A 21,178-nucleotide genomic window follows, 5' to 3' on the forward strand; every position below is an offset into this window, starting at 1 on the left:
CTCCCCTTATCCAGAACTGGACCATGAGGAATGCTTGCTTTCTTTTCCCACTTGCCCCGAATCTTCTAATCTTTCTTGTGAGCAGCCAGTAGAGAGCTATGGAGAAGAACCTCTGAGTGGGTGCAAATCCCCCCTTGCATCTTTAGTTTCTGGGGTTCTATACTCTCACACTTGTCTACACTCCATCTTTAGCAACTTTAAATTAAAATTTATTTATTTATGGCTGAATTCTTCCTATCAACTTGCATGGAAGCCCCATCTTCCACCCGTGATATTTCACTTAGGGTCAGTGCATATGGTCTATACCTCCTTGAAGGTACCAGTTGTTCCTTTAACTTCAGACTAGTTGGTTGACCTGCAACCTCATCTCTCTGACGGATTCAAGAAAATTTATGATTTTGTAGATTATCATGATTCTTTTGATTGTTGGGTTATAAGAAATGCCTTTCCCAGATTTTTATATCCTAGGCAGAAGCCAGAAGTCCCCAATATATTTGAAAGTGAATGCATAATAATTTTTTAATTTTCATCCATATCCACCTGGACTCATATACTTTGCCACCAGCATTATAAGAACCAGACTTTGTGGGGCGCCTGGGTGGCTCAGCTGGTTAAGTGTCTGCTTTCCACTCAGGTCATGATCCCGGGGTCTTGGGATTGAGCCTCATGTTGGGCTCCCTGTTTAGCGGGGAGTCTGCTTCTCCCCCTTTGCCCCTCTCCCCCACTCATGCTCTCTCTCCCTCTCTCAAGTAAATAAATAAAATCTTTAAAAGAAAAAAAGAGACTTTGAGAAATGCTGCTATACTGAAAGATAAATGAACCGGATATTAAGAAACCTGTATTCTACCCCTCCTTTGTCAATAATTAGGTGCTCAGGGTATGGAAAGTTATTTAAATACTTTGAACTATAGTCTTCTCATATGCAAAATAAAAGTATCATATCATATTGATCTCTAAGATTCTTTCCAGCTCCAACTTCTGTATTTCATATTTTTGGTATGGAAACATGTATTTTTAGTTGCTTATAATTGCACATCCATTATTTACTGAATAGGGAGTTGAAGTCAGAACTCAGAAAGACAAATTCTCCCTATATGCAATCTAGTAGAAGCAAGTTAGGGACTTGATAAATTGCACTGAATGCTAAGTGTTACTTTAGGAAGTGAAGGTATTAAGCAGACCACAAAAAGTGCCTGTGCTTTACTGGCTGAGGAGTCCATTAATTTCAACAATTGATTAGATTATTGGCAAAATGTAGACAAGAGTAACTCCACAAATTAAAAACTTATAAAAAAGTAAGTTTTCCCTGAATACTCTCCATGGAATTGTACCTCAGATTTCCAAGAGGAATGAGTTTATAATTCACATGAAATATCAAATTATCCGGAATCTGAATATTTTCATAAAATATATGTATTTAGGTAGTCCCTTTATTATTCATTTTTTAGACTAAAGGGACTATCCAAATAAATACTGCGTTTATTTATTAATATTAGTCTTTCAAGATTGCAATTTAAGTCTGATTTAAAGCATAAATAAAAATTATTTGTTGAAGTTTTACTAAAATAGGAAAACACAAGATTTAATATAATTTATCATAGTAGAAAGTATGGGCTAGCACGTCTATTCCTTGCCTTGCCATCTCACTAGTCATCTCTAGAAGCAATATCTAATTTTAAATCTACATTGAATCTCTTCTTATTCTTGACTTTACCTGATAAATGTTGACATAGAATTTATGAATGTCAAATATTACATATTAGAAATATTTTCATTTATTCAAGTAAAATACAGGTTTTTAACTGACCATACCACTGACCTGTCATACTAAACATTCCTTAATTATTTGAAAGAGTAGTGCTCCTGATTGATCTATGGGGTGGTTTCTGGGTGAAATGCGAGGCAGGGTCCCTCAGTGTCCGAAAGCCAGACTTGAGCCTTCTGGATATGCTGGTCTTAAACCCCTACCCTCTCCTTTGTGGTGGTGTGTCAAGCGCAATCAGATTTGTCCAGTGCACGCTATTCACAGAATATCAAGTATGAGGATACAGTGAGGCATATACAAATATAGGAAACAGTTTTTGTTTTTAATATGCCAGCAATTTTCAGGGAAAGCGAAGATAAGCAGGTACCAGTATTCTAAGGATGACCGCCAAACATACAAACAAGCTCTGGGTTTCGAATATTTTACCATACCTTTTTGCACTGCTTTCTAGCAATGATTCTGAGACCTGATTGTCGGAATGACCTGAGGCACCAACTAAATCATAATCACCAGCTTTGGGCCTAGGGATCTGAATTTTTAGAAAACTCAACGATGATTCCGATGATCGGCTGGGTTTCACAGCCAACGTTTAACAAAGTGGACAACATTTTGTTTAACCTGTTCTTTTCTTCTGGTAAAGTAACCTTAACAGTGTGGAGGGAAATTACTTTATTAATGCTGAAGTGTAGAAGAAAGGTGAGTCCCTCAGCCAAAGCTGAGGCTCTCTGTTACCAGAACTCTAAAGAAAAAGAGATGATGCTTAACATTCGCATTAGCGTGGATGGATGTGTTGATTGCTTTGTTCCTTGTTCCTCTGAGTGTCCCAGCACTTGGCATATGTTCAGCATGGTCCAAGTACTGTGAGATGAAGGCTCTTGATCACTGCTTTTGAGTAAGATTCCTTCCCTTCAGACACATGTGAAAGAAGCTGGTGTATGCTACAACCATGGGTAAAGACAGCCTGTGTACAAAGACAACTCATTCATAAAAGTAATTTTGAGAGAATCACTGAGAGATAGTATAAGATCTCTAAAGCCCCTCCTTATAGGAGAGGATGCTCTAAATCTCTCCCAATCTATGCACTGATCAGTGTGAGAACTAATACGTTCACTCTATTATCTAATCTAATTTGAATTAAATTTTGTCTTACTTGCAATCTAAACTGACTCAATCGATTCATTCAGTAAATATTTATTGAGCACCAATTATCAGTCACGTACCGTTTTCAGCACTTCAGAAATATAAGTGAACAAAAGAGAGAATCTCTATGTGTTCTAGTAACCAATTGCCCACAAGCTGTACCACAAGTTACTAATAGCTGGGAATAATTATCTAGTTGCTTCTTTGAGGGTGGGGCTGCTATTGTGTTCGCACCTGACCATAGGTCTAGTCATTGGATTCATGTGATCATTCAATAATGATTTATGGGAGCCTAAAGAACCAATCATATTAATTAATCCGTATTAACGTACTTTTTAAGTAATGTGCTCCTTTTTCCAGATACTAGATTATTGTCGCACAGTTCAAATACCTCTGCTTCCAGGAGGAATTTAAAATGAGGATAAAGAGAATGAGAATAAAAGTATTTCGACGTCCTACAGAAGATGTCCTGCTATATGTAGAAAAGGACAGACATTATTTTCACTCTTAGTCATGATTTTAGATTTGCCGGTGTTTACAGAATACAGTATTTTGAAGCAGATGCGCTTTCCCGTTGGCTGGCATGTCCTCCAGGGTCCCATTGAGGTCGTCTTCCTCTCAATTCTATCAACACTTCCTCCCGGGGAAGGATTGTAAAGACGCATTGCCCTGTGGGAAGACTGTATCCAGGGCCCTTTTGGTTTGAGCAACATATGGATAAAGTCCAATCGAGTTCAAAGTCCTGTATTGTCCAACACCACGGGGGGGTTGCACTCCTGCACTCCCTGCCTGGCTCCGCCGGTGGGTGACTTTCTGCTGTCCCAAGACAATGACTTAATGACAGTGATTCACACACATTAGTGAGAATTTTGTTCAATGTATTACCCGTCTGGAATATTTGTACTCTGTCTTATTTCATCTCGCAGTAATAACAGCAAGCAGATAAAGGAGACTCACAGGACAGGGAAGCATCCTGGCCCGCTGGCACATGCCTCATGTGTGGTCACCTGCTCAACCCGCCAGTTCCACCCTGCTTCCATATACCCCTGTTACCCGCTAAAGATACTGGACTTTTTAAAAAAACTCTTTATTCATGTTCACTGTTTGATATTTTTTCTTTGTTTTTCATATTAGTTCCTGTCAATGTACATGCTCTTAGGAAATTCCAAAGGCACCGAGAACACAGTCGCTAGTAGGCTTTTTCGTATTTTCATAATCATATTCTTTGGGTTTTTTTAAAGCATTTTTTAAAAGATTTTATTTATTTGAGACAGAGCACACACAGCAGGGGAGCAGCACAAGGAGAGGGAGAAGCAGGCCCCCCACTGAGCAAGGAGCCTGACTCAGGGTTCAGTCAATCCCAGGACTCTGGGATCATGACCTGAGCCAAAGGCAGATGCTTTACCGACTGAGCCACCCAGGCTCCCCGTAATTATATTATTTGGGCTATAAATTCCCTAAGGAAAATCGTTTTGGTTCAAGACCTCTTTCTACTAATGAATGATCTCAAAGTGCTTTTTTTCAATGTTGGTTTTATCTAGCTATATTTATCATATTATAAATTAAAACAAATGTCTGATGTTTATATTGATTAATTCATTTAAAACAGCAATTATAAATCCATTCTACGTTAACCTAAGTAACATTTTCATTAAAGACAACTCTATTTTTCCCCAAAAAATAGACAAGACTTGCATTGTTTAAATTATAACAAATCTTTTTAATATCGGGTTTGATTTTTAAAAATACAGCTGGACTCTCATATCTGCTTTTACATTCAATCATCACACATCATGTACACTCTGGAAGACTCCTCTCCATACTAATAAGAGAAAGAGAATGAAAAGGGAAAATAAAATATTGGTCACATTGCAATGAGCTTTGACTTCATCTTCTCAGATCCCCTGGGAGAGTTTCAGGGACCCCCACCACCACTACCATATTTTGAGAACCATTGCTCTCAGCTATAGTTAAACAAAAAGAAATATCAGTGGATTTCATTTACAGCCATCTACAACAGCAAAAATGGCATGGGAAAGGTAAAATTTAATGCATAATGTCATTTGTCCAATGATGTAGCTTAATATCTTCCTGATCAGGGGCAAAGATGATTAGGGATAGACTTCCCTCAGCACCTCCAGTGCCGTTGCTACCAGATCTTTAGATGGTGCTTGCACAACCAGAACGGTTCTGATGGGCAGAATAGGGCTTGATCTTCTTAAAGCCTTTATTATCCCATCATTTAGGAAGGGAGTTCATGTCTCCTGCCAAGAACCCTTCAGGCAGGTAGAAGAAATCTATAAATTCCATCCAAAGTGATATTTTCTGTGTTTAAAATACATAAAATTACAAAGGAGAAAATACATTGAAATACAGGCATCAATATATATTATATTGAGAGATAATCTTTTAATAAGTTGTGAAGTAACAAAATCTAATGAGAGGAAAATAACCAATATCATGTCAAAGTAGTGATGTGCGTAAACCGTGTTTCAAGAGATCTGAAACATTTGTAAGGGGAAACGAAAATCTCTCTGATTTCTATTGGGACAAAGTCAGGTTCTACTACTATTTTTGTGGTTTGCTGCCTTCATTCAAAGGAGATTAGTAAAAATGTGAATGTAGTCTTTTAATCCATCTTTTATAAACTTTGAATTCTATCTATAGATGCCATTGAGATCTATGAACTCTAGGTTAAGTAATGTTCTTCTAGAGAGCAGTGGTTATCAAAACATGATCCTAAGACCAAGAACATCATAATCACCTGAAAACCTGATAGAAATGCAAATTCTTGGGTCCTACCTCAGACCTGTTGAATCAGTACCGGGAGTGGGGTCCAGTTACCTGTGCTTTGACAGATGCTGGTACACACCAGTGTCCTAGAAGGCCATCTACTAGGAGCAAAGTATTACCTGCATGAAGGAAAGTGGAGGCAAGCAAGCTACATAGCCAAGACCTGGAGCAAAATGGGACTTTTTTTAAGGTCATGCAAAATTCCTTGCACAGAAAGATGCATGCAGGACTCATGGAACACTAATAAAATAGAAGAGGACTTGGAGATCATCTCCATCTGTTCCAGCAGCGGCCTATCATTTCATGTAAAACGATAATTTCACTGTGTTAATAAGTGTGTTGAGGGGGGTGCCTAGGTAGCGCAGTCGTTAAGCGTCTGCCTTCAGCTCAGGGCGTGATCCTGGCATTCCGGGATCGAGTCCCACATCAGGCTCCTCTGCTGGGAGCCTGCTTCTTCCTCTCCCACTCCCCTGTTGTGTTCCCTCTCTCACTGGCTGTCTCTCTGTCACATAAATAAATAAAACCTTAAAAAAAAAATAAGTGTGTTGAATACTGCTGAGTTTAAGCATGAGGATTTTGGTTGAATTTGAATGAATGAATGGACGGTGTTACCATCAACTATCTGTTATGAATATACATAGGGGTGGGAGGAAAATAGAATCCCCCTCCATCCAGAGGACAAGGAGAGACTGCAGAAAGAGGCCGCGCCAGACTGGCAGGTGGCAGTTTGAAAAAGCAAGGGAACTCACTTAGGTGTGTCTTGGGACATGCAAGGTGAATGGATCTCCGCATGTGCCCACCAATTCTGAAGAGTCTACACAGAAGCCTTAACTGGGCTCAGTTGCGTAGACCATCCCGAAGATCTCAACCACATATTTCTATCTCAGGTGTCCTTGAGCAGCTTCTAGTGCGGGGAAGGTAAGCGAAGCGTAAATTCTTGAAAGGGGAAGGGGTGAGGCACCTCCAGTTGCTGGGTCCAGATCACAGGTCTGCTGGCAGTCACATCCGCTCAGTGACCTTCTCCAGCAGCAAGATTTTAGAAACTACGTAAACAACTTTTTTAGAGCTGCTTGCCGTATTTTACCCACTGACTTAGGACTGGCAATTTAAATTCTTTATATGCTAGTCTAAAGAGTGCAAACCCCAAACAGACAAGACAGGAGCAGTTTTCTTCTAGAAAGACAACTTGAGACATTAATTGAAACAATGTTACTGAATCCAAAGATAATTACATTCCCAATTATATAAGAAGAAGAAAGAAGGAGATTGTTTTCTTGAACAGAGACACAGAATTCAACGGGACAAGTTATAACGGAAGAGAAGGAAAGTGAACCTGGGTGGAGGGCATCCTGGCAGTGAATACTAGTGAATAATGGAGCACTCTTCAAGGAAGACACTAGAAGATCCATTACTTAGGAGCCTGGGAATAATTTCTTGTGGCAAGATTTCATTTCACAAAACTGTAGGTTGGATGACCCATTTGCAGCTTTCGTGCCTTTTTATGAACTTAGTAAACTTTTAAGATCATGCGGTTTAAACCTTTTTATATGGCATATTGTTCAAACTCCTCTAATAACACCAAGTAACATTTAACATAGATCTTGAAATAGGGAAAGAATTTTCTTAAAGGTCACTTATTTTCCATGTGTTTTATTTAAATGATATTTTCTTATAGATATATATTATGAGTAGGGAAAATTAAAATTATTTGTGAAGCTTTTGCTACAGAAGAATAGTAAGATTAAATTAAAAAGGATCTTGGACAAAAGTTATGCAGACTTATCAAAAATATCTCAAATGGTCAAAGAATATTTAACCTATGCTACATAAATAAGAACAGAGAAAAAGCATAGTGAGGAGAGGTCAAGGTCAGTGTAGGAAATATGTGCATTGAAATAAAGACTATAACAATGAAAGTGCCCTTATATTTGTTCATATTATTCTCATGGGAAAAGCTTTCAAATAGACTTTTGAGTCTCACATAAAGGAAAGAATAAAGAGGTCTTGTCCAACCGCTGCACACACTTGTACAGTCATAACAAATTTTTTAAAAATGGAAGAGTCTTGGGGCGCCTGGGTGGCACAGCGGTTAAGCGTCTGCCTTCAGCTCAGGGTGTGATCCCGGCGTTCTGGGATCGAGTCCCACATCAGGCTCCCCCGTTATGAGCCTGCTTCTTCCTCTCCCACTCCCCCTGCTTGTGTTCCCTCTCTCGCTGGCTGTCTCTATCTCTGCCAAATAAATAAATAAAAATCTTTAAATAAAAAAAATAAAATAAAATAAAAATGGAAGAGTCTAAATTAAATGACTCATGACCCTGAAAACTATCTCGGGTTCGAAGTCCTTATATTTTGGGTGGACCACAACTGCCATAAACATTCTCCCAGAGTCAACAAATAACTCAATTAGCATATCTGGCAAAGTTAATAAAACCCATAAAATAACTTTGAAAAGAAAAGACTTGAGAGGTCATGAAATCACAGGAAATACAATCATAAGCTCTGGATTTAGAAGGAGGTTTAGTGATCCTTTATTATAATCATTTCTTATCATTTTCCATTTCTTCTTTTTTTCTCTTTTTGCCTTATTCTCTACTGACTGAGCATATTTCTAAACTCTACCATCATACGTGTCTATCTTCTCAAGCAGATAATTCTGAACATAAATTCTACTTTTAGGGACACCTGGGTGGCTCAGTCGGTTAAGCATCTGCCTTCAGCTCAGGTCATGATCCCAGGGTCCTGGGATTGAGCCCCCTCATCAGGCTCCCTGCTCAGTGGGGAGTCTGCTTCTCCATTTCCCTCTGCCCCTCCCCCTCTGCTCATGCTCTGTCTGTCTCTCTCACTCTCAGTCAAAAAAATAAATGAATAAAATCTTTTTAAAAATATGCTTTTAATGACTCAAAGTTATCAACCTAAAGAGTGTATTGATTTTCTATTGCTGTGTAACAAATTATCACAAACTGAGTGACTTGAAAAATACCTATTTATGTGCTCACAGTTTCCATGGGTCAGGAGGCTGTCACATTTTAGCTAGGCTTTTGTGTGAACTTGGTTTCAGAAGGCTGAATTCAAAGTGTTGCCTGGCTGTATTCTTATCTGCAAGTTGATTAGGGATATTCTTCCAAACTCCAACAGGCTGTTGGCAGAATTCACTTCCTTGTGGTTTTAGGACTAATGTCCCTAATGTCTTGCTGACTGTCACCACAGACTTCTTTCTTCTCTAGAGACTACACTTAGATCCTTGCCATGTGATCCCCTCTGTTTCAGGAATTGAGAACTTCGTCATCTCAAATCTCTTTCATGCTTCAGTTCTTTCTAACTTTTCCCTCCAAGACCAGTTCATGAGATTAGGTCAGGCCCACTTGAATAATCTTATTTTAAAGTCAACTGTGTCATGTAGCATGGCCTCTTCCTGGGAATTAATTCCATTATATTCGTTATATTCATAGAGTGTTTATGACAGGAGAGTGGGAAATCTTGGGGTCATCTTAGAATTCTGCCTACCACAGTTTTATAGAATGGTGAGAACACAGACTTTGAATCAGATAGGACGGGGTTTAAAAACCTAGCTTCATGATCTGTTATGTAATAGGTGCTTAATAAATACTTGTTGATTGAACATTGATTGAGTGAATAAATGAACAAATAAACAAGGAAATGTATAAATAAATGAACCTAACCTTCAAAACCTATTTCATCATCTAGGAAAGAAAAATAATGGCATCTAATTGAAGAATACTTATAAAAATGAAATTAAATTATACATAAAAATTTCTTGGTGGGTGCCTGGATGGCTCAGTCGCTTACGCATCTGACTCTTGATTTTGGCTCAGGTCATGATCGGGCTCCATACTCAGTAGGGAGTTGGCTTGGGATTCTCTCTCTCTCTCTCTCTCTCTCTGTCTCCCTCTGCCCCTCCTGCTTGCATATTCTCTCTCTCAGATTAAAAAAAAAAGTCTTTAGGGGGCGCCTGGGTGGCACAGCGGTTAAGCGTCTGCCTTCGGCTCAGGGCGTGATCCCGGTGTTACGGGATCGAGTCCCACATCAGGCTCTGCTGTGAGCCTGCTTCTTCCTCTCCCACTCCCCCTACTTGTGTTCCCTCTCTCGCTGGCTGTCTCTATCTCTGTCGAATAAATAAATAAAATCTTTAAAAAAAAAAAAAGTCTTTAGGAAAAAAGCACTCAATAAATCAGCATCTATTATTAATCTTTCTACAGTGGCATAGTATCTGGGCTTATCATTTCTGTAGTGACTTCTATTTCCCCATTTGCTGTTGCAGTCTGCTGTTAATACCCACAGGGATTCCAATCTTTGAATTTTTGCTGACCTTCTAATCACTTTTTCTTCTTTTTGCTTTGTTTATGGACTCTATGGCTCAACTCCTTTTCTTAAAATCTCATAGCATTGATAGCCAATCATATTGTTTTCTTACTTATGCTTGGTAAATTAATTATATCAAGCAGGTAATAGGGAGTCACACCAACAAAAATATATGTTTCATATATATTTTTCATGCTATGTGTCACAAGTAGGCTCTGGATCTCGTCCACGTATCAGGATCCAGTCTGATCGAAGAGCTTTCACAGGGACACTGTTGATCTTGAGGCAGAGAGAGAAGAAACATGATGGAACCACTTAATGGCTCCTAAAGCATCTGCTCAAACATGGCACTCATTTCCTTGGGCACACGAAAGCATATCATCAAGGGTTACATCAATGGGATAGGAATGTAGCATTCTCCCACAAAAAGGAGCAGCAGAAATTTTAGTATACTCAATCACATTTCAGGGGTCATTTTTGTACATTTGACTATTTTTAGTTGTGCTGCTCATTTTTGCTTTATATTCAGGGGCTGTTCTATTATCATCACAACACTGTTGGTTTGTGTGTTTGTGATGCTTTGTGGAAGAAGTAATATTCAGCTTATTTCAGAATTTATCTCAGGAGATATATTACTTTAATATAATCAAAACTAAAACTATTCTGAAAAATGTCATCTGGTTATTTTTAAATAATCTTAATTTGGAGATTTATTTTTAATGTATGTTATCTGCTTTTATTTACTGACAAACCATAGGAACACTCCATCAAAGCCTTTCAAAAATTAGAAGCCAATTCTTCGGAAGTCCCATTCATCAGTAGCATTTATTGGAAGGTTAAGTGAATCAAAAGTACATTTATTCCACGGTACTATCAATCATTTTACTTTCAATTTCTATTCTCAGACAATTTCAACGAAATTACACACATCAGTTGCAATGATCAATAATAGATTGTATTGTTATTTCTATTGCATTGGTTGAAGAAACCGAAGGTTCAATGTAACATAAAGACCTGGATAAATGCAGAAATTTCTATTTACTCCTTTTTTTCATATCAAAAGGGAATTGGGTATTTCTATTAGACCAGAAGTTAGCCACAAAATGATGTACTATTACATTAACGGTATATTAACCATAGATCAAATTATTCCCTCTACCCTAAAACAACTTTATTTTTTTAAACCATGCAAAACACCTCTTTGACAACATACAGGAATTTTCTCAGTAGTCTTAAGTGATACCTTAATTTTATCTGAGACACAGAGGCCCTCTTGTGGCAGTCTCTAGGCATTTGAACTGACTATTTCTAAAGATGAGTTTGAGCTTGGAAGGCACAGGTCCTGCTTCACTTTGAATTTTTGAGTCCATCAGTGTCTGTAAAAATGACCAAAAAGAAGTCTAAAAATAATATAATCTATTACAGTGCGTTTTAAATTCTTTAGCACACAAAAAATGCAATAGAATAGAGCTTTGCTCTTTAAAATGAAAGAAGAGATCAAAAATATTAATTCACCGTAAGGTTGGTATGCAAACTATTAATGGGACCAGATTTAAAGGCATAGAAGAATCCGCTTCCAGGGAAGTCAGTCCATCTTCGTGACTGTGGCACAGCTATTTTCATTAAGAGAGACTTTTAAAACTCTGCATTTAAGTTCCTGCGTTACTATGAGGCCTGGGTCAAGTGCTCCTCCTTCCTAACCATCCCAATTCCTTGCCCCAGCTCCCGACCCCACCCAGCTTCATCTTGTGAACAGATAAATTGTCTCAAAATAAACGCCCATAAACTGAAAGAAAACATCTTGTATATTCAGCACAGAACAGAGACTTCCCTGTTCCCTTCCCTTTCCCTCCTATGCTACTCTGTATTCTGTGTTCTCTGTGTTCTAATCATGAAAAATAAAAATAAAATTGAGAGTGCTTAGGACAGGAAGTAAATAGCAGGCGATATCCTTAAACTTCCATGTGCATAAACATCCTTGAGGGATTCACTAAGAATACAGATTCCTCAGTTCTGTAGACAAGGACACTGATTTGAGGAGCTGATTCGTGGTTCTGTGAAACTGGGTTTTAACACTGCTTCCAAGTTTTTCTGGGGCCATCTGGCTAGAAAAATGATTCTTTGCCCTGGCTGCAGAATCAACTGGAGAGCTTTACAATTCTGATTCCCAGGACCCACCCCAGACTACTTGAATCAGAATTCCTCAGGATGGGGCCAGGCACCCCCTACTGATTCTAATGTGCAGCCAATTTGAAAACTACTAGGCCAGTGCACAGCATAGATGTCAGAGCCTGAACAACCAGAGACTACCAGAGACACGCCTAACCATTCAACAAAGTCAGGTTTAACTGACTCATTGCAGTGAGAGAGATTGCATGCCAAACGAACGGTGGTGTCTCAGTAACCAAAAGCAAAGATAGTTATTTTAAGACATAGACATAGGGCGGGGTTGACTATTTTCATGGGCTCACAGTAAAGCAGAGCTTGTGTAAAGGAACCAACATCGGGTCTGCTCTGCAAATGGACCCAGGGTCCCGCTCCCTTGAAAACAATAACGTTGAGATAGGTGTGCAATGTTGCAGCCAGAAACCCTCTCTCTGAAACTTGCACCTGGATGGTCAGTGAAGACTGCGTTTCTAGGTCAAAGTGTCTTAGATCCTCCAGACAAGAGAGGAGTATTTCTCTCTTACGGATGTGATTTCAAACAGCGAAGTTTGTAATAGTCCGTGATTTTGAAAAACGAAGTTTTTCAGTCTATAAGAAAGCAGCAGTGACTCAAAGAAAGGGACACTCTACAGCTGCAGTATGTTCTTGGGAGAAATACTGAATCCTGTTAATGAAGCTGGCTTCATCTCTGTTTGCTAGTCTAGCCTGATAAATGGCAGGGCAGATGTTTGCAGTCCAAGCTAACTTTTATCTTTTTAGACATGACATCTGACCCACAGGGTTGTTTCCAGAAGGAAAATGGAACAGGAAAAGAGGGTCATAGCACGTCGTCAGCATATAGATGTCACTCACGCGTTAATTCGACAAGACTAAATAAGTGCCTACTACGTGCTGGGACCCCTGCAGGGTATCAGAAATTCGACAATGAACAAAACTCAGTCCCTGCCCTTAAGATACTTACCAACTGGGTGGAGAAAAACACAGATAAATAGGCAATTACAGCAGAGAATGGAAGAGCTTTAACTTGACTTCAGAAAAGCCACGAACAATTAACCCAGTTTTGGGTATTTAGGGAACTGGAAAAATGTTACCCGAGGATATGGAAGATAGAGGACTGTGGGGGTGGGGATCAGGGGGTGGAACCAGGGCAGAAAGTGGTAGTAGAGAAAAAAAGACTTGGAAAACAGACTTATTTGGCCTCTAATTCAGGCTCTACCATTGAGTGGGTGTCACTGTAACTCTGAGCTGCAGGTTCTCATCTGGAAAGTAAGGGTAACAAAACAGAGAAACACGCATGGAATGCCAGACAGAGTTCTAAGTAACAGGATTACATCAGCAACAAGAGACACACTCTCTGCCCCCAGAGAGCATGCACAAAGGTGGGAGTTTACCAAAAGTAAATAATAACCATAATTGAAATGTAAATTTATTTAGCATGTCAGGTCCTAAATGAAGGAAATTGGGCACGCCAGTAGAGAAAGCCTGGGAGAACGGGCAAGTTGAGAATTCAATGGTGTGACATCTGTAAAAATGCCTGGACTTCGCACAGAGGTATTCTCACGACACTGACTCACAGAAGCCATGCTTGGCTCAGCTAAAGGGGAAACCAGCACCTGCCTGTCAGCCACTACTTTGACCTCACTCAGCATTTCCCTTTGCTTCTGAACACCACTGTTCTACCTTTCAGGGGACTGAGTTTGTACCTTAGACAAATGGCTCATTCTATAGTACAACCCTGGATGAAAACTCAGAGGAGATTCCTCACTGAGAATATTTCTGGGCAAGACATCAGACAGCCTTTGACATTTCTCATAAATGCTGATACCAGTTGGGGAATTTGAAGTTGGGCCTTCTGTGGCTTATAATGCTCTATATTTCCCTTGGCTTGTTCTGCCCCCCTTTCTTTTATGCTGTTCCAAGCCAAAAGTTGATTGAAACAGTAGTTCTCAACAGCCTCCCTTAAGGTCTATGGTACCCTGTTCTTCAGGCCAGCGATAGCATTTCTGTACTCTCCCAACGCTCACCCCCGGACTGCAAATGTGTGGAAGGAATTTTGCTTCTCATATTTACTGGGGTGAGGGGGTGCTCTGTGCATTTGGTGGGCAGAGGTCAGGCATGCTAAATGGTCTTCAGTGCATGATCTGGTTCAGGTTACTTAAAAAAATATATTCCATTCAAAATGCCAATAACACCCCCCCCTTGACAAACACTGGGTAGGAAAATAGAACTTTCCCCACAAAAATTAGATAGTTTGAAAATTGGATTATGATACCCTCAAAGTCTACCTAACTTAACCTGTTATGATGTTTCTATTTTAAAATACTTCAGAATATACAATGTGATATTGTGTATGTGTTCATTTAAGCTACATTTTTTAGGAATAATCAATTGCTGTAATCATGAATTTATGCTACAGATATAGCATTTATTTGATTAAGATAGCTATGGTTTAACATCATAAACTTTGTTAATTAGAATAATAAATGTTAGAAGTTTTTATTGTAATATTTAGTGCTTAATAATTAGCAAAATGATGGTTGTAATGGGCTTTTATTAGTGAAATTGATGTTATTCAAGATATGTAGATCGGTCTGAATGGTAGAAACATTCATATCCCTTCGTGGTATGGGATTATTTTTGTTAGATTGTTATTAATTGCTAAATCAATGTCCTGTTTTGCAGCCACTCCTTTGAAGGGCTCTTGAAGTGCCTGAGTGGCACAATTTTGCCAAATCGTGGCAAAGTGGCTCTACTCATTGGTGACGCTCACATCTGCCACAAATAACCCAATATTTATGCATCACAAACTTTGTGTTGGTCAATTTGCAATAGTTTCCTAAACCGTCAGTCTCTTGAACAAGTCTAAGGGAGCGTTTAACTAACTGAATTGGGACAAATACCCATGATGTCAACATCACACTTCCCTTTCACCTCCCCTCCTTTTCCCCATCCCCATCCTCAAAATTCAAATCTATTTGTACCTCTGATGTGAATTAGAAATGTTGTTTGGCAAAGTAAGAAGTAGGATAATGGAGAAATAGATATGTCCATTTCCTTTATTTCCTCTCCTTAGTGCGGTGGCAACAGGATATGGTGGGAGCCAAGCCAACATTCGATGTTTGAATCCTGACATGTCACTCACTTACGACCTTAGGCAAGGCACTCAGTCTTTTGAAACTCCAGCTTCCTCTCACAAACTGGGGGCTAAGTGCCTACCCCACAGAGTAGTGGGGGTATTAAATAAGTCAGTGCTTGTAAAGGGCTAAGCATGAAGAGTCTGGTTCATTGCAAGAGATAAAGTAGGTGTTGATCTCATTCGTTTATTCTTTGTTTATAGAGAAAACATAGCCCCGGGGAACTGTCTCTTACGCATTTCTGTGCTTGTAGCATTGAACAGATGGCCAGCCCCAGAGTTTGTGTTCGATACATATCTATTGAATAAATGAATTTAACATTTCTTGCATTGGACTTTGGCTATATTTTGGTACTATAAGCTCTCTGACATCCTAGAATCTGTCCGCATGTCTGATGTATTATTTCTCCTTCTGATGCTTTTTAAAATAACATTGTCAATGAAATATACTCTATCAATTAGTAGAGACATTACTGTAAAAAATTAAGCCAAAATTTTTTTTCTCAGTAGAGCAACTGAAGAAAATCCAGGCTTAACTAGTATGTAGAATTTCATGTTATGTGACTCAAGTTAATTCCTTTTTATGAATTCTTAAAAATACTGTTTTCCTAAGAATCTTCATAACCTGATGATTAGAATATAAAATGGCAATTTGGCGATGTATATAGGAGCCTTTAAGATCCTTTTAGCAGGTAATCCCAGTTCAAAAAATTTATCCTGATGAAATAATAATCCACATACGTGTGTAAAAAATAGCCATTGCAGTGTTATTTGTATGAAAAGAAGGAAGTCACCTGAGTTACAACAAAAGGGGAAAGTTTTAATTAATTATGGTAATCATTGCACTCGGGTTTATACCTGGAAGAAATAAATATATATGTTGACTAAAGGCATGCACAGTGTGTTCCCAAAACACTGCTCATGATAGCTCCAAATTGAAATCTACTAAAATGTTCATCTGTAAGTGGAATTGATACGTAATTTGTGGTATATTCATATAATGCACTAGTATGCTTTAAGAAACTACTAAGGAGAAGGAACAAAGTATTGCCTCATGAACAACATGGATGGATTTTTAACAACTTAAAGCTGAATATAAGAAAGCCAGACATAAAAGAATACATACTGCATCATTCTATTTTTTAAATTTTCAAAAATTGCTGATACTACAATGACATGACTGTGAAATAGGATATTCTGCAGCTATTAAAACATTTAAATATATTAGAAAATGTTCATAATTTAATAAAGGACAGTAATATTTAAAGCTGTATGCATAATATATGACCCCCATTCTGAAAAAAAATCTTATATATATATAAGTTGCTATGAGAAGTATCAGAGTCTTGATACAAAACATATGATAACACTCAGAATAATTAAAGGAGGCTTCATCTTAAAGGATGAGCAGGGATTGGGGGAGCCACAAGGGATGGGGCAGCAGTAGAGCTGTTGCTTCCCTTAGACCTGAAGAGACAAGAGGAGGAGCAGATCTCGAAATCCAGGCCATAGTCGCCCAGAGAGGAGAGGAATGGAGGCCTTTGGGTGAGAGATACAGCCTGGTCCCGGTGAATTTGAAGGGAGGAAGACAGCAATAGTCTAACTCACTCTCCTCTCTTCTCCCAGCCTCCTGCTGGGGCTCCCATTACCCAAACCCAACAAGTAGCCAGAGGCTCTGCTCAGGTGGTCTATATAGGTCAGCTGACAGAGAGCAGGGTGCCTAGGGGTGGGGTGTGGCCCACTGACCACAGGATGCAGGGGCTACCTATTGCACTGATTCCTTTGATAACCTAGGTGAGAGGCTGTACCCACAAGATGCCCCATGTTTTTCTATATTTACCTTTATATTATTTTACTGTTGCAATAATATATGCCTGCTTTTTTTTTTTAATTCTGGAAAGATACGTCAGACAGTATGTGTGTGAAGGGATGGGTGCCTGTGAGGGTATATATGTACAGAATGTCAGTGGATTCGTGTGTGAGAACAACGTGTGTTTGTGACAGTGTGTGTATGTGTATGTGCATGTTTGTGGAGTATGTACGTTAATGAGCACATGTGGGAGGGGTTGATTGTGAATAAGCATGCGTGAGAGGTGGGAGTAGGCCGTGTGCTAAGACGTGTGTCTGTGACAATGTACGCATGCGTGCGAGGATGTACAATGGATGTAAGACGTGTATGTGTAAGGGATAGTTAGATGTGTTCAAGGGTGTTTGTGAGAGGGGGGTGAGGGTGTGTATGTATGGGTGGTAGTGCCTGGGTGTGGGGGAGATGAAGATGTGGAAGGGGGTGTGAGAAGATGTGTGAGTAAAGAGGTGGGTGAGTGTGACAGTGTGTGTAAGGGGATTTATAGATAGTATGCGTGTGCCTGGAAGCACAGAGGTGAGTGTATTTATATACATCTATACACGTAACAATAGAAACAGTTGCTTCTAGGAAAAAAAAAAAACAACTGGAAGAAGATACTCCAGAATGTTCATAATAGTAATCTCTAGTGTTGGAACAAGGATCCTGGCTGTGTCACTCACTTATGACCTTAGGCCAGGCACTCAATCTTTTGAATCTCCTTTCCTCTCTTGTAAGTTGGGACAGTGTACCTACCTCACAGAGCAGTCGGGAGGATTAAATAAGTCAATGCTTGTCAAGGGTTAAACATAAAGTGCCTGGCTCATTACAGGCAGTGAACAACTCTCCTTTTCTGCTACTTTGTAGTCAGAGAAACAATGAACGTTTCAGTCTGTTTTCTACATTCCAAGAGCACATGAAAAATATTGTACCTTTCTGAAAACATGTAAAAATAATACAAATCTTGACTAGCAAAATGTGTCTTAATAGGAATGTATTCGAAAATTGGAATCCTCTTTTTCAATATGTAGCCAAATAGATATCTACGTCCTTGGTTAATTTGTAGAAGGAAATCTTGTCTTTAAAATTCAGAGCCATATGAGTGTTTAATTTTTCACGGGATTTCATTAATTTTCTGGTATTCAATAATCAAAACTAATCACCACTGATGCTGACAAGCCAAGGCCATGATGGTTTTGCATTAATGAGATGATAATATGAATGTAATACCCCATTCGTATCACATTGTTTTAGCTAAATCTAAAGTCTCAAAGCTTATGCACTAAACACTAACAGGGATTATCAATGGTGGAAGGTCTTTGGTAATTGTTATTTTTTTTATTTTGGTTTTGTGTTTTCTACAATTTTTTTAATGATGAACATATAGGGCTTATATAATAAGATTTCTATGAAAACTGATTTAAGAGCAAGTTGTTTTCCTAAGTTAAAAAGGCCCTAAATTCTTTCACTGGTACATCACTGTCTCTGCACTGCCTCATTTTACTAATAATAAAATATGAGATTTTCCCTATTCCAAGATCCTTTCTTTTAACAAAAGAAAAGTTTGTGGCCGCAAATGGCTGGTGTTATTCTATCTTTAATTTATTTCAAGCTTGTCTGTTTTCTTACCGATTCACTATCACCGGCATCAGGTCTCCGCAACCCAATTTATTTTGTGTTGTTAACTGCAGGCTCCACAGTCTATGCCGAATGTGAATTAGTTGCTTGGAGTCCTGCATAACTAGTTTACTTTTATGTAGATAACAATAAAAAAAAGGGATTCTGTATATTATATCTTTCCTTCCCACTTAGAAAACCACCTCTGCTATTAAATGCAAACTCTATTACAAATGCTATTAAACTTGGCTGAACTCAAGACAATAATTCTTGCCGAACGTACATCTCTGAACCATGAAGGAGCCCTCAAACCCAAGAATGCTTTTTATGATCTGATTAGTGCTTTTCCGCCTCTCTCAAATAGCACCTCTATCAAAGACGCAGTTCAAACAACTTGACTTGGAAACTAGCTAGTAAAATGTTGACAGAGACCACCTTAAAACCAACGGTGACCCTTCTCTAGGGCAAAAGAGAGAGCAACCTGGCGTTACTCGGCTGTATCAAACCACGGCTGGGGCTCCGTGAACACCTTCTTTTCCCACTTGAATCTGAGCTCTTCGGAGAGATCGCTCCTGCCGATCTTGCGGAGGTGACGAGCCAGAAGGCGCGCTTTATCGGTGGAATTTGGGAGTGATTTTTTCCAGAAGCAAAGAAGTTCGTGGATCTGTTCTGTGAGATCGCCAGGGTTCTTCAGTCTGATGACCTCAATGGTGCTGCGGCGAAGAGGGAGGGACGAGGAGAGACGCGCGGCGTTTTCTTCGGAGAGCTCCTCGGCCAGCCAGGCCAGCAGGTTGTCCCACAGGGCTCCTGCCAGCACACGCGGGACACGCGGCGTTAGGACTCTTTCCTGGGGGCTCTGCTGATCTCACCCGCCACACCTGCTCCCGGGAGATCTAAGGGCTCTGTGGTTTGGCCTCTGAACGGTGGAAAGATCTGGAACCCCCTGTGGACAGTTGAAAGCCTTTGGATCCCTGCCATTTCTGGGGTTTTCTCCCTGGAGGGAACTACTGATTGCCAGGTGGAGGAATGCTTCTCAGATTTTAACTCCCCTGAAATCCAGGAGGGCTTGTTAAAATGAGTTTTACGCCCTGCCCCCGATAGTCCTTGTAAGTAAAACTAGGGTAGGGGCAAAATTGGACATTTTTAACAAACTCCGAGGTGATGCTGACACTGGGGTCCCCAGCCATACTTTGAGTAGCACTATGTTAAAGGATACTTCTAGGTTCAAAATCTTTTTCTTCATTAGTACTAATCTGATGCATAAATTATACCGGCAGTTATGCAGTCCTCTCACCACCAGCCCCAACTATACTCACACAAACTCACCAAGGTCCTACCCAAAGAGCAGTTCTATGGAAGGTCCTTTACGCCAACATTTCCCCTGGCTATTTACAACCGCAAACATCTCCTTTGAATAGATCCTGTATTTCAGCAGACCCCTTCCCTTATCCTGTGACTTGCGTCTACCACCTAAACTCATGATTCCATTTTTCTCTTGTTTAGTTTTTTTTTTCCTTGTGTAACTCTGAGCCATCACTCCCAGTAAAGCCCCCAAACGCCCCATCCCCCTGCTTCTGTGCCCCAGCCTGCACCGCTCTCCAGCTAACTCTTGCCTGGTCTGATGTGGGGCAAGAATTCTGCCTCTGCCACCCTTGACTCCACGATTCCTTCCATCTACCTACTCACCGAAATTGCACACAAATTTCCATTATGAATCGTGCCGCTTTTCTGGGAAAGCTACTCGGGAAATGGTATCACCATATCCTTGCTCTCCATTACTTTCAAATCAACCTTCTGCTTCCATCGTGCAATATAGGCTCATGCTGTACGGACAGACCTTCCTCTCCCTGTCCACATCACCGATCTCCTGCCATTGGCTGGCAGCAGCATCAATAACCCCGTTGATAATCATCACACCTCCCAGCACATGGTTCTTTAATCTTGTCGACATCAACGACCTGTGCTGTGATTCCACGTAAGAAACTGACTTTCATGGCCAATCCTCATGTTTCCTCCCCTTCCAAGGCATCAGCTTCGCAATATTACTGCTGACCACTACTTCCCTAAACTTCCACAGCTCTGTTCCGTGCCTCCAACTTAATATGTTTCTTGCCCCGTCACTGACTCAGCGAGTCCTTTGATGCCCGTCACTCATCTCTACTGGGTGTCACGTACCTTTGTACTACTAGACACACAAGCTCTTCCTCATGATCAGCTGCGTACGTCAACGACCGCCTTGCATCCATCTTGGAATCTGTTGTCCTTTTTAGCTTTCATCGTTATCAATTTATCAATTGCCAGTCCTGCTTTACTCAGCCTGCACTCAACTACTGAGATGTCCAGGGTTATGAAACTATGCCGAATGTCGTCAACTAACTCTGTACACCATTCAAGCTCTGTA

At 39.9% G+C, this 21,178-nt stretch overlaps 2 protein-coding genes across 19 annotated transcripts in view; one reads left to right on the top strand and one right to left on the bottom strand.

The window, feature by feature from the left end:
- Positions 1 to 21,178, top strand: part of ARAP2 (ArfGAP with RhoGAP domain, ankyrin repeat and PH domain 2) — a 562,492-nt gene that overhangs the window by 261,402 nt on the left and 279,912 nt on the right. The window lies entirely within an intron of this gene.
- Positions 10,830 to 21,178, bottom strand: part of DTHD1 (death domain containing 1) — a 73,469-nt gene continuing 63,120 nt past the window's right edge. The window contains 1 exon segment of the mRNA XM_045770553.2: positions 10,830 to 19,584. Within this exon segment, the coding sequence (XP_045626509.2) occupies positions 19,214 to 19,584 (371 nt within the window). The 3' untranslated portion in view covers positions 10,830 to 19,213.

Source organism: Ursus americanus, chromosome 8, assembly GCF_024610735.1.
Source record: "Ursus americanus isolate L20-20 chromosome 8, mUrsAme1.1.p, whole genome shotgun sequence".
Taxonomy (NCBI): Eukaryota; Metazoa; Chordata; class Mammalia; order Carnivora; family Ursidae; genus Ursus; species Ursus americanus.